Consider the following 16,377-nt stretch of genomic DNA (forward strand, 5'->3'; position numbering starts at 1 on the left):
TTTTTCCAGATTCCTTATGAACTAAAGTTAGTGTTAAAGCTTTGGATTTCATTAACAGTTTATGTAAAAACACTTAACATATTGCCATTTATATGCCAAACTATAGCTCAAGAACACTCTGTTTTAGAAAAGTTATTCATTAGATCAACAAGCCTCATATATATGTGCCTCTGTGACTTCATTTGCAGTCACATTTAGCCAGAAAAGCAGTATGATTTCTATATTCCTTATAGAAATCAATGTAACGTAAATTAATGTTCTAAGTATAGTAATGAAGAGTTCATAAAGAGACTGAGGTTGCATGTAAAAGAGTTATGGTTTGAGATAGTCTAAAAATACTATATTAATTTCAAGGATCTTATTTTCTAATGTTTTGTTTAAAAAAGTATAAATACCTTTTGAGCCCTTGCTTTGCATTTCAATCACAAACCCACTCAGATACGGGAACTGTTTAAATTCATATATGGACAAATAGTTTTCAGTGATGTAATACTTTAAAATTCTGCCATCTCCTTGTGTTTTTCTTTCTAGGTGAGCGGACTGCCAGCTCCTGATGTGTCATGGTATCTAAATGGAAGACCAGTTCAATCAGATGATTTGCACAAAATGATAGTGTCTGAGAAGGGTCTTCATTCACTCATCTTTGAAGTAGTCAGAGCTTCAGATGCAGGGGCTTATGCATGTGTTGCCAGGAATAGAGCAGGAGAAGCCACCTTCACTGTGCAGCTGGATGTCCTTGGTAAGCCTCCAAAAAGACCCTTGAGAATTCCTTAAAATCCAGAAGTATTGAAAAAAAGAAGGTATTTTAAAAGAAAAGCCCAGCAGACTTCATATTTAAGGTTAATGTCTACACAACTTATTGGACTGTCCATTTTTATCTACAAACCACAGGAAAAAAAATACATATATGTACACACACATACACATACACACACACACATATATATGTAAAGGAAAGTCAGTGAAACTAGAATGAAAGATCTATCACCAAAGCTTTTCTGGAAAGAAAAGTCATACAGTTTTAGACAAACCAAATAAGGAAGCATAAGCATTTCCAGATGTAACTATAGAGTCTCAAAATAAAAATCTTAGTCTAATCATTTCTCTGGTCTTTGTTTCTCCAAAATGAGGATAATAAAAATAATCAATCTGACTCATGATATTACGGAATTATCATAATCTGTCATAATGTTAAATACATAGTTTAAAAATGAAGAGTAGGAAGGATATAGTGACTCAGGCCTGTAATCCCAACACTTTAAGAGGCACCAAGGTGGGAGGATCACTTGAGCCAAGGAGTTTGAGACCAGCGGGGTAACAAATAGCAAGACCTTCTTTGTCTCTACAAAAAATAAAAAAAATTAGCTTGGCATAGTGGTGCCAGCTACTAGAGAGGCTAAGGTGGGAGGATAACTTGAGCCTGGAGTTTGAGGTTACAGTGAGCTATGATTGCATCACTGTACTCCAGCCTGGGTGACAGAGTAAGACCTTGTTTTAAAAAATTTCTTAAAAAATTAAGAGTAAATATCAACTTTTAATCTTAGACTATGTCCTTTTTACTAGGAAACTAATCTCTAACTATAACCAAAACAGTCCTACTTGCTTTAGAAAACAGGTATGGCTACATTTATGTCTCAAATCTGTCTTAAGTAGGGCAGTTCTTATAAAACTGGTGTCTGGTTTTTAACTTTTACACTTTAAATGCTTTAAATATACAAGTTGAGTATCCCTAATCCAAAAATCTGAAATCTTTAAGATGCTCCAAAATCGACATGACACACAAAGGAAATGTTCATTAGAGCATTCTGGATTTTCAGATTAAGGATGCTCAACAAGTATAACGCTAATATTCTAAAATAAAAAAAAAAATCAGAAATCCAAAACACTTCTGCTCCCAAGCATTTCAGATAATGGATACTGAACTCATATCACATTTTTAATACTTAAAACCATTGTATATTGCATAAGAGATATTTTGCTATAATTCACTGTTTATTATACAAAAGTTTGATCAGGTTAAAGGATAAACTATTTCTTGAGTTTATATTCCACCCAGATCAATACAAAAATCTTTAAGATTATTCCATAATATACCAAAGGACCTCAATCTAAGGGAAAAACTAGTGAGCTGGAAGTTTTCAAAAACACATACAATTTAAGTGATTAAAGTTTAGGCAAATCTTACTTGTACCAATTGCTTCAGAAATACTACAATAGTAGAGCTGAAAGAGATCTTGGCTGCCATCTGTTTAATCTCATCTCTCCTTCAGAAAAATCAGGGTTATGGTACTGAACTATCCTTTCCTCTCTCCCCTCAGGTAGGAAAACAAGGTCATAATAATTACTGATATTCCCATATTCCTTCACAATTTACAAAGTATCTCTTTGTTTAGTATCTCATTTGTTCCTTACAATTATTTTGTGTGGTAGACACAACAGTTACTACTACCTGGATTTTTTTTTTTAAACAATAGATAAAACTGAGACTCAGAGAAACTAAACAAAATTTTATCAATTTTGCATGGCTCGTGGAGCCACTAGGTAATTTGAACCCAAGTTGTCTGATACTCTTTCCATCACTCATGCCGCCTCCCTGTAGATGAGATGATTAAAAAATACAACTTAAATTTGGGCCAGGCGCAGTGGCTCATGCCTGTAATCCCAACACTTTACGAGGCTGAGGTGGGCAGATCACTTGAGGCCAGGAGTTAAGAGATCAGCCTGGCTAACATGGCAAAACCCCATGTCCACTAAAAAAATACAAAAATTAGCCGGGTGTGGTGGCACATGCCTGTAATCCTAGCTCCTCAGGAGGCTGTGGCAGGAGAATTCCTTGAACCTGGGAGGCGGAGGTTGCAGTGAGCCAAGATCGAACCACTGCACTCCAGCCTGGGTGACAGAGCGAGACTCCATCTCAAATAAAAAAAGAAAAATGTTCAGTTGGACAGGTAGACTGAATGTTAGCACTCTTTCTTCCTTCTGTAGTTACCTTTCATTCCCTTCAAAAAGTCCACAAGAAACTAGGAGCCAAAGAGATTAAACTAGGAACACAAGTATTCCTAGCTTCCAAAGGCAGAAAACTGAAATTCAGTTTTTTTTTTTTTCCAACCTTGGCCTCCCAACTTCAAGTGATTCTCGTGCCTCAGACTCCCGAATAGACAGGACTATAGGTGCGCACACCATGCTGGCTAATTTTTGTATTTTTAGCAGAGACGGTGATTCACCATGTTACCCACCCTGGTCTCAAACTCCTGAGCTCAACTGATCCACCTAGCTCAGCCTCCAAAGTGCTGGGATTACAGGCATGAGCCACCACACCCGGCCTTTGAAATTAAGTTTTTTGGTTCTGTTTGATGCAACTACACCTACTAAAAAGGATGGATGAGTGTCTACCAGAGCAAGAACTAGAAACCGAAAAGAGAACTTAAATTTATTTTTGGCTACCAAACAGTTCATGAATTTGTTCATTCAACTAATTTACATGGAGAACCTACTTGTATGTTGGGCTCTGCACTTGGTATGGAAGATTATAGCAAAAATGAGACACAAACTCATCACTATTAGGGGAATTACTCAAAGCAATATTATACTGATGATGGGTTTGTTTTTTTTTTTTTTTTGAGACGGAGTCTCACTCTGTCACCCAGGCTGGAGTGCAGCGATGCAATCTCAGCTCACTGCAACCTCTGACTCCCGGGTTCAAGCGATTCTCCTGCCTCAGCCTCCCAAGTAGCTGGGATTATAGGCACGCACCAACATGCCCAGCTAATTTTTTGTATTTTTAGTAGAGATGGGGTTTCACCATGTTGGCCAGGATGGTCTCAATCTCTTGACCTCGTGATCCGCCTGCCTCAGCCTCCCAAAGTGCTGGGATTATGGACGTGAGCCACCACACCCAGCCTGGATATTTTTAATTGGATTACTTTTACTTTACCAAAAAATTAGTTGATTTGTTTGATCACTGAATTGACCGGTTTTTGGATATTCTGCTTAGAGAACCTTAAGGCTAGCCAAAAATTGTTACAGATTTGTAAGACTTTTGCCTTAAAAATGACAAAATACATTAGCTAAATAGATTCATCCCAAAGCAAATTATTTGTACTCAGATTTTGTGTGCTCCTACATAGTTTTGGGTAGGGTCTACATTTTCCACTTTGTATTTCCCACTGTGCTAAGCACAGTGAAACGCAAAATGCACACTACTTAATCAATTAGTTCTCTTATAGTTTTCATAAATCCCTGATTTCATTCTCAAATAGAAATAATTTTCTGGTGTTCGGATATAAATCCTATAAGATGTTTGATTAAATATAACTTTATTAAACAGGAATTAACGCTATTTTACAAAGCTTGTTCATAGCTCTACACATACCTTTTGTGAAGTCCATCAGGATTTTGTGCCATGAGCTAAAAAGAGAAGAATTTTCCAGTCTAATATGTGTTTACTGCTGTTGGTGCCACTTTTGAGCAGCAGGCATAATACCCTGTATCTACTGCCAATACAAGTGACTTCATGTCTATTCCTGTTTTACTAAAGGACAATCTGTACTCTGCGCTCTCATTTCAAATGCACCAGGGAGACACATCATCCTTTGTCATAAAACAGTCGTTCGAAAAATGAACCACCATCAATTCCAAGTCTAGCTAATTTTCACAAATAATATTTGTTAAATAGTCCTATTAATTCTGGGCTTTCTTGCTAGAGTGGTAGTATATCAGTGTACTGTATTTTAAGTGCTTAAAAGCTGAATGTATAGAACTTACCAGGGCTGTACAAATACAGCCAAAATAGGAATGTTCCTTTCAACTATACTTAATTCTGCTTCATTCAAGCTAACAATTGCATGTAAACATTCTTACTTTGTTTTAATTTCAAGCAACATAACTCAGAACATGCGCGACTGCAAGTTCCTACATCACAAGTAAGGTAAAAATTTTTTAATTTTAAAGAAATGTATGTTTTCCTACCTAAAATATTTTCAGCTTAAAAATGTAATATTTATAAAGCCCTACTCTATATCTTTTAAAAAATACAATGTGTATTTTCTAATGTCTGAGATGACGACCAAAATTTTGACGTTAATTATCAAAACTATCACAGGGGAATTTTTTAATGTTTTGGTCAAATAAGCCAGGACCATGCTTCTATATTAAACAATTTTCTCATGACAATGGAGACCCAATTCTAATTATACAATCTTTGGTGGTAAGAATACTCTACTGGGTACTGGGCATTTTAATAGATCATTTCTTCATCAATTGATGGCACTGTAAAAGAGAAACTAAGATGTACAATTTGTACCAGATATTTCTAAATTGCTACCATTTGTAATAGTCATCAAATATGCCACAGGTAAATACAGCCCTATGGCCTCTCTCCATTGTTATTACACTATCAGATCAAATAGTAGATTCTCTAGTTTCAAATTTGATGGCTAGGCTGGACGCGGTGGCTCACGCCTGTAATCCTAGCACTTTGGAAGGCCAAGGTGGGTAGATCACCTGAGGTCAGGAGTTCAAGACCAGGCTGATCAACATAGTGAAACCCCGTCTCTACTAAAAATATAAAATTAGCAGGTGTAGTGGCACATGCCTATAATTCCAGCTACTCGGGAGGCTGAGGCAGGAGAACCGCTTGAACCCAAGAGGCGGAGGTTGGTATAACTGAAATACGTCTCTGAATATCACCATATACATGTTCACACCACCCCTATAGAAAAACGTCAAAAACTTAATTTGGATTTATTTATTTATTTTTGAGACAGACTCTCACTCTGTTGTCCAGGCTGGAGTGCAGCGACGTGATCTCGGCTCACTGCAACCTCCGCCTCCCAAGTTCAAGCGATTCTCCTGCCTTAGCCTCCCGAGTGAGCTGAGATTGGGCCACTGCACTCCAGCCTGGGCAACAAGAGTGAAACTCCATTGCAAAAAAAGTGAAGTTGATGGCTAAACTATACTTGTGCAAAATGAAAAGCAATGATAATATTTACATATAGTTGTTATCAAAATATTCTTGTAGAAGTAGATCATCCTCAAGGGGAGATGTGAATGATCAGGATGCAATCCAGGAGAAATTTTACCCACCACGTTTCATTCAAGTGCCAGAGAACATGTCGATTGATGAAGGAAGATTCTGCAGAATGGACTTCAAAGTAAGAGAAGAGTTCAAAAGTACTGGGGGGAAATTAACAATGGGATACTGTTTTGAAAAATGTCCTTTTCCTACTTCATAGCTTGCAAAGCAGTATGTACAATGTACAATGGACAAGAATACAAATTCTGAAGCCAAACTGAAGTGGGTTTGAATTCTGGCTCTGCCACTTTCCAGCTAAGCAACCTTAGACAACTCATTTAACCTCTCTGTGCTTTTGTCTCCTCATCTGTAAAATGGGATAATACCCCAAAAAGTTATAAGGATTAATCGTAAATAGGTATACCTCATAAATACTCTTTATAAGTGAAGCCATCAGAACAATAGAATTTGTAAACTATAATGCCTTTTTTTTTTTTTTTTTGAGACAGGGTCTTGCTCTGTCACCCACGCTGGAGTGCAATGGTGCAATCTCAGCTCACTGCAACCTGTCTTCCAGGTTCAAGCCATCCTCCCACCTCAGCCTCCCTAGCAGCTGAAACTATAGACACATGCCACCATGCCCAGCTAGTCTAGAACTCCTGGGTTCAAGGCGATCCACTCCCCTTGGCTTCCCAAAGTGTTGGGATTACAGGCGTAAGCCACTGTGCCCATGCTTAACGTATAATGTCTCTCCAATTCTCCTCTATCAAGAAATTCAAGCCACCCTGCTTTCTTTTGCCCTAAAAGAGTCCCTCAGACTAGAAAAGCTCTTTAGAAGAGGTTACATTTTTATTATCCTTATTTTGGAGAACTTTTCGTTATAAAATTTTTTTCCAGATTCCTTATGAACTAAAGTTAGTGTTAAAGCTTTGGATTTCATTAACAGTTTATGTAAAAACACTTAACATATTGCCATTTATATGCCAAACTATAGCTCAAGAACACTCTGTTTTAGAAAAGTTATTCATTAGATCAACAAGCCTCATATATATGTGCCTCTGTGACTTCATTTGCAGTCACATTTAGCCAGAAAAGCAGTATGATTTCTATATTCCTTATAGAAATCAATGTAACGTAAATTAATGTTCTAAGTATAGTAATGAAGAGTTCATAAAGAGCCTGAGGTTGCATGTAAAAGAGTTATGGTTTGAGATAGTCTAAAAATACTATATTAATTTCAAGGATCTTATTTTCTAATGTTTTGTTTAAAAAAGTATAAATACCTTTTGAGCCCTTGCTTTGCATTTCAATCACAAACCCACTCAGATACGGGAACTGTTTAAATTCATATATGGACAAATAGTTTTCAGTGATGTAATACTTTAAAATTCTGCCATCTCCTTGTGTTTTTCTTTCTAGGTGAGCGGACTGCCAGCTCCTGATGTGTCATGGTATCTAAATGGAAGACCAGTTCAATCAGATGATTTGCACAAAATGATAGTGTCTGAGAAGGGTCTTCATTCACTCATCTTTGAAGTAGTCAGAGCTTCAGATGCAGGGGCTTATGCATGTGTTGCCAGGAATAGAGCAGGAGAAGCCACCTTCACTGTGCAGCTGGATGTCCTTGGTAAGCCTCCAAAAAGACCCTTGAGAATTCCTTAAAATCCAGAAGTATTGAAAAAAAGAAGGTATTTTAAAAGAAAAGCCCAGCAGACTTCATATTTAAGGTTAATGTCTACACAACTTATTGGACTGTCCATTTTTATCTACAAACCACAGGAAAAAAAATACATATATGTACACACACATACACATACACACACACACATATATATGTAAAGGAAAGTCAGTGAAACTAGAATGAAAGATCTATCACCAAAGCTTTTCTGGAAAGAAAAGTCATACAGTTTTAGACAAACCAAATAAGGAAGCATAAGCATTTCCAGATGTAACTATAGAGTCTCAAAATAAAAATCTTAGTCTAATCATTTCTCTGGTCTTTGTTTCTCCAAAATGAGGATAATAAAAATAATCAATCTGACTCATGATATTACGGAATTATCATAATCTGTCATAATGTTAAATACATAGTTTAAAAATGAAGAGTAGGAAGGATATAGTGACTCAGGCCTGTAATCCCAACACTTTAAGAGGCACCAAGGTGGGAGGATCACTTGAGCCAAGGAGTTTGAGACCAGCGGGGTAACAAATAGCAAGACCTTCTTTGTCTCTACAAAAAATAAAAAAAATTAGCTTGGCATAGTGGTGCCAGCTACTAGAGAGGCTAAGGTGGGAGGATAACTTGAGCCTGGAGTTTGAGGTTACAGTGAGCTATGATTGCATCACTGTACTCCAGCCTGGGTGACAGAGTAAGACCTTGTTTTAAAAAATTTCTTAAAAAATTAAGAGTAAATATCAACTTTTAATCTTAGACTATGTCCTTTTTACTAGGAAACTAATCTCTAACTATAACCAAAACAGTCCTACTTGCTTTAGAAAACAGGTATGGCTACATTTATGTCTCAAATCTGTCTTAAGTAGGGCAGTTCTTATAAAACTGGTGTCTGGTTTTTAACTTTTACACTTTAAATGCTTTAAATATACAAGTTGAGTATCCCTAATCCAAAAATCTGAAATCTTTAAGATGCTCCAAAATCGACATGACACACAAAGGAAATGTTCATTAGAGCATTCTGGATTTTCAGATTAAGGATGCTCAACAAGTATAACGCTAATATTCTAAAATAAAAAAAAAAATCAGAAATCCAAAACACTTCTGCTCCCAAGCATTTCAGATAATGGATACTGAACTCATATCACATTTTTAATACTTAAAACCATTGTATATTGCATAAGAGATATTTTGCTATAATTCACTGTTTATTATACAAAAGTTTGATCAGGTTAAAGGATAAACTATTTCTTGAGTTTATATTCCACCCAGATCAATACAAAAATCTTTAAGATTATTCCATAATATACCAAAGGACCTCAATCTAAGGGAAAAACTAGTGAGCTGGAAGTTTTCAAAAACACATACAATTTAAGTGATTAAAGTTTAGGCAAATCTTACTTGTACCAATTGCTTCAGAAATACTACAATAGTAGAGCTGAAAGAGATCTTGGCTGCCATCTGTTTAATCTCATCTCTCCTTCAGAAAAATCAGGGTTATGGTACTGAACTATCCTTTCCTCTCTCCCCTCAGGTAGGAAAACAAGGTCATAATAATTACTGATATTCCCATATTCCTTCACAATTTACAAAGTATCTCTTTGTTTAGTATCTCATTTGTTCCTTACAATTATTTTGTGTGGTAGACACAACAGTTACTACTACCTGGATTTTTTTTTTTAAACAATAGATAAAACTGAGACTCAGAGAAACTAAACAAAATTTTATCAATTTTGCATGGCTCGTGGAGCCACTAGGTAATTTGAACCCAAGTTGTCTGATACTCTTTCCATCACTCATGCCGCCTCCCTGTAGATGAGATGATTAAAAAATACAACTTAAATTTGGGCCAGGCGCAGTGGCTCATGCCTGTAATCCCAACACTTTACGAGGCTGAGGTGGGCAGATCACTTGAGGCCAGGAGTTAAGAGATCAGCCTGGCTAACATGGCAAAACCCCATGTCCACTAAAAAAATACAAAAATTAGCCGGGTGTGGTGGCACATGCCTGTAATCCTAGCTCCTCAGGAGGCTGTGGCAGGAGAATTCCTTGAACCTGGGAGGCGGAGGTTGCAGTGAGCCAAGATCGAACCACTGCACTCCAGCCTGGGCAAAAGAACGAGACTTCGCCTCAAAAAAAAAAGAATATGACTTAAGTTTGAATGAAATATAATTATCTGATTATCAATTCAATGAATCATTACATTAGAGTTTAGAATTCTGAATGGTATAATAAAATAGTATTGCATGTCTTTTTAACTAAAAGTTTCTAATTCTGTTGCTGTTGGTTTTAACATTTTAATATCAACATACAAATTTCATAATGATTTAATACCTTTTTTACAATATTTCAAACACTTGAATTTTTGTATTAATATATAGCAAAAGAACATAAAAGAGCACCGATGTTTATCTACAAACCACAGAGCAAAAAAGTTTTAGAGGGAGACTCAGTGAAACTAGAATGCCAGATCTCGGCTATACCTCCACCAAAGCTTTTCTGGAAAAGAAATAATGAAATGGTACAATTCAACACTGACCGAATAAGGTAGGATATGTACTTCTAGACTTACTATAGTTTATTTGGGCAAATCCAGTTATACTTTTTAACATGCATTATAAATGGCATGCATTTATCTCAATTTGTCTAGTTTTTAAAACACTAAAGAATAATATAGTAAAATATATATTAGATAATAAATATAAGAAAACTTCAGTAAGCCAGATTCCACTAATCAGAAATGTAAGGCATAAAGCAGACTAGGATTTATCTTTTTATCAACGATGATGAAAGATAGCTCAAGGAAATGACATAAACAAGATTAAAGGGGGATCTTTTCTTTTCTTTTCTTTTCCTTTTTTTCTTTACAAAAAAGCTCCAGCCTTTATTAAACAAAGGAGGAGGTAGGAGACAGATAAGAGAACAGGTCAGAACCCCTCCCTTCCCCTATATATACACATAAATACAAACACAGACACACCCGATGAATGACAGAGACCGTCAGGGACCAGGGGACAGGCTGAAGGGCAGAGGGAGACAGCACCCAAGGGGGGATGTTTAATTCAAGAAAACCAATAGCTATTCGGCAATAAATAGATACAGCTTGGGAATTTTCAAATTTTTTTTCTTCTCAGTCTAACTGTAGGTCAGAGACATCCACTTCCCAGAAATAATTCCTGTACTTTCATTTCTTAAAAAATGTTTTTCAGCTTATATCAAGATAACACTGGAAGAGTTACTTTACTGATCAAAGATGTAAACAAGAAAGATGCTGGGTGGTATACTGTGTCAGCAGTTAATGAAGCTGGAGTGACCACATGTAACACAAGATTAGACGTTACAGGTATGTCATACTATTAACCAAAGTATTATAAGGGATTTAACTAGGAAGATTTAATAAGAAATGCAAATTCCAGCAGAGTATAAAAGTTGAGAGATTTTCCCCATATATAATCAGTTTTGGTTCTTTTTTCTTTTCCTGTCTGATAATAAATACTTAGGTGCCCAATTTGGTTAGAACAGGTTTTCTGAATCAACTTTTATGTGATCTATTTCAGCACGTCCAAACCAAACTCTTCCAGCTCCTAAGCAGTTACGGGTTCGACCAACATTCAGCAAATATTTAGCACTAAACGGGAGAGGTTTGGATGTAAAACAAGCTTTTAACCCAGAAGGAGAATTTCAGCGTTTGGCAGCTCAATCTGGACTCTATGAAAGTGAAGAACTTTAATAACTTTACCAACATTGGAAAACAGCCAACTACACCATTAGTAATACAATTGATTACATTTTTTTGAAATTAATCCATAGCTGTATTAACAGATTATGGTTTTAATTAGGTAATATAGTTAATATATATTTATAATATTATTTATCCTTTGACTCTTGCACATTCTATGTACTCCTCCGATTTGTGAAGCCTACAGGAAATCTGGGTATATGGATTTGTAACTGTAGAAGACCATCTTAAAATACAGGGTTTTAACATTTAAGTCATACACATTTAACAATTACAGGTTATAAATTAGTATCAACTTTTTAAACACATCTAATGCTTGTAATAACATTTATTGGTACTGCTTTCTAAATACTGTTTTACCCGTTTTCTCTTGTAGGAATACTAACATGGTATAGATTATCTGAGTGTTCCACAGTTTTATGTCAAAAGAGAATAAAATTCAAATATTTAAAACGGACTGTCTCCTCTTCACAAAAGTCTAGATCTGTAAAATAAAACTCCACTCAGCAAAACCTATGAATAACAAGTTCCAAAAGAGGAATGTTATATTCTAGAACAGTGTGAAGCTCACTTACAGCTCAGCCAATTCCTCTAGAAAACTGAGCTAGACTTTCCATGGTTTGCACTTCAAAGGCAACCACGATTAACTTAAATCATGACTGAATCTACCGAATTTGTGATTTTCTTTTAACCAAACAGGTCTCTAATTCTTCAGGATTTTTCAGTCTGTTATGCTCAAAGGAGTAAGAATAGTCTCTAGAGGTTACCTGCTTAATTATCAGTTAATGTAAATTTGACAGCCCTGTAGTCCCAGCTGCTGGGAGAGGTTGAGCTGGGGATCCCTTAAGATCAGGAGTTTGAGGCCATACTAGGAAACATAGGGAGACTCCCTCTCTAAAAAAAAAAAACAAAAACTATTATTATGTAAATTTGAATGCCTATTTATGGGTGTTTTTCCTCCAATAATTTCAATTTCAGATAACCTGTTACTTTAGAAAGCATAATTTTGTGAACAGCTGAGAGTCCCAGTACAGGAAAGCCCAAATCCTTTTGTTAAAACTATTCCAAAGCTTTTTTCCCTCTCGGGCCTCTAGTTCACTGGCTGTCAGCCTTTTGCGAGGCCTCTCCTGTTCCTCTCATCAATGGTAGTTTTTGACCCTCACTACTGTGTGGCCCAGTTTTGCTTTTTATCTATACATAAAACAGCATTTATCGACATCAGTCTACATCTCTTTCAGGGAAATAACGAAAGTGGCTTTCTGTTTTACTTTCAAAACTGTTTAGTGTTTTCTTTGCACGTTTCCCTGCGGCCTTTGGACTGGATTCCATTTTATTTTCCTTTTTATCAACACGAGAATCCGTCCTGGTCTTACATCCTGGAGGGTTTTTGGCTGCCTTAATTTACAGCCAAATTAGTTTGGCCTTTTCTATAGCTGGTTTACCAACCTTCTCATCTTTGCAAAGCTTCTGGGTCAGATATGGGTCTGGGCTCCCAAGGACTCCTGTTTTGGCCTGCCCTTTCGCATAATCACTGCAGGGTTTTTCATCTATTTTTACATTAGGGGGGCAGGAGAGTGGAAGCCACTTCCAGCAACAGCTCTCGGTTAATAACCAGTTTCTGCAAGTAGCAGCAGCAGCAGCAGCGTGGGGTCACGGTTAGGCATTTGGGCTTGGGCATCCAACAGACTTGGCCCCAACTTTCAGTGAATTATTTCATTTCTCAGCGTCTCGGTTTCTTCAGGCCTAAAATGAGGACAAAAATACCTACCTTTCACGGAGGTGGATGTGGAGACTAACAAGGCGATAAATGTTAAAGGTATTGGAGAAAGAGAAGCCCGTGATAATGAATGATACGATTTTTAAGCCCACAGCCAGGTTATTCCCAGAAGTTGGCCCTCCGCCCCAGACCCCCGCAGCCCGCCTCGGGCGAAGGGCCTACCGGGCCCCTGCGGCGCAGCCGCGCTGAAGACTCCTTGAGTAGCTCGCAGCCATGGAGAAGCCGGGGGCTCGCGCAGGCGTCAGAGCCGGGCAGCGCGCTCCGCGAGACCAGCGCGCAAGCGCCGCGGCCCCGGGAGAACGAACTGGCGGTGTAGTGCAGGTCCGCCATGGCTGAGGCGTCACGGTGGCACCGAGGCGGTGAGGGATGCTCTTAAGGAATGGGAGGGACAGGGGCGATTTGGCAGTTCCAGACACCCTGAAAGGAACTCTGCGGCCCCACATTCAATTCATGTGAGAGATGTGACTGCCGACAGCTTTTTTTTTTTTTTTTGAGACGGAGTCTCGCTCTGTCGCCCAGGCTGGAGTGCAGTGGCGCGATCTCGGCTCACTGGAAGCTCCGCCTCCTGGATTCACGCCATTCTCCTGCCTCAGCCTCCCCAGTAGCTGGAACTACAGGCGTACGCCACCACGCCCGGCTAGTTTTGGGGGGCGGGGTGTAGGGTTTGTTGTTGTTTGTTTTTGGGTTTTTTTTTTTTTAGGAGAAACGGGGTTTCACCATGTTAGCCAGGATGGTCTCGATCTCCTGACCTCGTGATTCACCCGCCTCGGCCTCCCAAAGTGCTGGGATTACAGGCGTGAGCCACCGCGTCCGACTTGCAGACACCTTTAGCCCTCACAGCCAGCCTCCCCTGGAGAAGCGGAGAGGGATAGATGGTCCCATTGCACAGACGGGAAAACTGAAGCCCTGAGCGTCGTGGTGCTCGCCTCCTGCCGAAGGCTCGAGCTGGGCGTTGTCACCTGCTGTCGAGTGACGGTCGGTCACTAGGCTGGTCTCTAAAGTCCTTTGTTGATCTCGGGAGTCATGACCTTGACAGAATTCAAGCCAGGGTGCTTTTTCCCTCTCCAGCAGAAACCAGCCTTCCCAAGAAGCAGTATTGAGGGGTGGAGAAAACAGGACAGATGAGAGGTTTAGCTTGTTTTGTATTTTGCTTTTTCATCTTAGGACTGTTGAGAAGACATCATGATATAAAAAATGTTAGTGGCCGGGCGCAGTGGCTCACGCCTGTAATCCAGATACCTTGGGAGGCCGAGGCGGGCGGATCACGAGGTCAAGAGATCGAGACCAGCCTGGCCAACATGGTGAAACCCCATCTCCAATAAAAATACGAAAGTTAGCTGGGTGTGGTGGCGTGCACCTGTAGTTCCAGCTACTCGGGAGGCTGAGGCAGGAGAATCGCTTGAACCCAGGAGGCGGAGGTTGCAGTGAGCCGAGATCGCGCCACTGAATTCCAGCCTGGCAACAGAGCTAGACTCCGTCTCAAAAAAAAAAATTGTTATTAACAGTATATAGTAAAATAATTATCCCCGCCTCGTAAAGCTGAGAATTGAAAAATAGCCAGAAGCTATTGGAGCTTTCCTCCCCGCAGTGTAAGGACTAAAAGTGGTTGTGGTTTTTCCATTGTTGTCGCTTAATAAACATAAATTACATAATAAAGAAAAATTTTCTCTTATATCTCACAGGGGCTTCGAAACATAAGCTGCATTACAGAAAGGAAGTAGAAATTACAACCACACTTCAGGAATTGTTACTCTACTTTATTTTTTTAATAAACCTATGTATATGTAAGTACACAGATATAAAGGTGTTGTTTGTTTGAACTAAGAAGTTAAAATGTGGAGATGAAAAATAAAACATGTAGACTTCCAAACCATAGGCTGTCAGGCTACTAAAAACTCAAAATACAGTGACACCGTTTAAACATAATCTTAAATTGATTTAGATTCATTTCATTTAGAAATTGACTATTTCCAGTTCTTAAGGGGCAAAATTTTACATCACAAATGTAAGAAGCTTCCATAGTCAATATTGATTGAATTTTAATGATTCCTTTCATTTGGCAGTTCTGTCTTGAACATAATTCATCCCTTCGGTTGGCAACTGCGATTTGATTTTGTTTAGAGTCATGTAGACACATCAGCTGAGTTTCATAAAATCAAAGTAAAAATGAGGCCAAAGTTCATCTTGGTGTCTGCCATTAGCATGGTTCTTTTCACTCACCTATTGCAGTTAAAAAAAATACGTTTGTGCTGAGTCCATGCCAATAATTAAGGAGGACTTGGAAAGCATCTCAACCTGCATTCCTCCTGCCTGTGGGTCAATAGCATCGGCTTAATATGCAAAGAGGAGTATTAAAGAGCATTTGTCTTTATGGCACCCAACGTACAGTAGATGAAAGCTCACTGGCAGCATTTATCTCATGTTGGTACGTGCTACACACTGGCAATTGTATAGCAATTAAATAATTAATTGGTGGTGTAGGGGTGAGTTTGAGTCTGCTCTTGATTGAAAAGACAACTATAAAATTAGCCAGGTGTGGTGGCACACCCCTGTAGTCCTAGCTACTGGGAAGGCTGAGGTGGAAGATTCCTTGAGCACAGGAGGTCGAGGCTGCAGTGAACTGTGATCACAACGACTGCATTTCAACCTGCGTGACAGGCTGAGACCCTGTCCCAAGAAAAAAAAAAAAAAAGATAACTGTAGGCAACTTTATAAATTAAGATATCTTAGACTGCTTTATGAAAGCTTAGTTATGAAAACTACATGCTTACTGCAGAATATTTGGAAAATATAAAAATATAAGTAAAAAGATCATTTATAATCCCATTATTCAGAGATTTTTAAAGAACACTTTTTTAATATAATAAAGCAACCTGAATCTCCATTTATAATGTGATTTTTTTTTCTTTTTTTTTTTTTTTGAGACAGTCTTGCTCTGTCACACAGGCTGGAGTACAGTGGCTCACTGCAACCTCCACCTCCTGGGTTCAAGCGATTCTCCTGCCTCAGCCTCCAGAGTAGCTGGGATTACAGGCTTGAGCCACCGCGCCCGGCTTTTTCCAGATTCCTTATGAACTAAAGTTAGTGTTAAAGCTTTGGATTTCATTAACAGTTTATGTAAAAACACTTAACATATTGCCATTTATATGCCAAACTATAGCTCAAGAACACTCTGT

At 38.4% G+C, this 16,377-nt stretch overlaps 2 protein-coding genes across 5 annotated transcripts in view; both read left to right on the forward strand.

The window, feature by feature from the left end:
- MYOT (myotilin) overlaps window positions 1–11,881 on the forward strand; it is a 25,925-nt gene extending 14,044 nt beyond the window's left edge. The window contains exons 5-12 of the mRNA XM_011935362.1: window positions 532–739; window positions 1,545–1,615; window positions 4,878–4,927; window positions 6,020–6,152; window positions 7,433–7,640; window positions 10,067–10,232; window positions 10,895–11,028; window positions 11,243–11,881. Coding sequence (XP_011790752.1) covers window positions 532–739; window positions 1,545–1,615; window positions 4,878–4,927; window positions 6,020–6,152; window positions 7,433–7,640; window positions 10,067–10,232; window positions 10,895–11,028; window positions 11,243–11,415 — 1,143 coding nt within the window. The 3' untranslated portion in view covers window positions 11,416–11,881. The remainder of the gene's footprint in view (window positions 1–531; window positions 740–1,544; window positions 1,616–4,877; window positions 4,928–6,019; window positions 6,153–7,432; window positions 7,641–10,066; window positions 10,233–10,894; window positions 11,029–11,242) is intronic.
- Window positions 11,882–13,473: 1,592 nt separating this feature from the next.
- PKD2L2 (polycystic kidney disease 2-like 2) overlaps window positions 13,474–16,377 on the forward strand; it is a 49,153-nt gene continuing 46,249 nt past the window's right edge. For 2 of the 4 annotated variants that reach the window (XM_011935280.1, XM_011935283.1), the window contains exons 1-2: window positions 13,474–13,560; window positions 14,884–14,985. In XM_011935280.1, coding sequence (XP_011790670.1) covers window positions 13,530–13,560; window positions 14,884–14,985 — 133 coding nt within the window. In that variant the 5' untranslated portion in view covers window positions 13,474–13,529. The remainder of the gene's footprint in view (window positions 13,561–14,883; window positions 14,986–16,377) is intronic. The other 2 variants (XM_011935281.1, XM_011935282.1) reach the window with 1 other exon arrangement.

Source organism: Colobus angolensis, unplaced genomic scaffold (genome assembly GCF_000951035.1).
Source record: "Colobus angolensis palliatus isolate OR3802 unplaced genomic scaffold, Cang.pa_1.0 Scaffold142, whole genome shotgun sequence".
NCBI lineage: Eukaryota > Metazoa > Chordata > Mammalia > Primates > Cercopithecidae > Colobus > Colobus angolensis.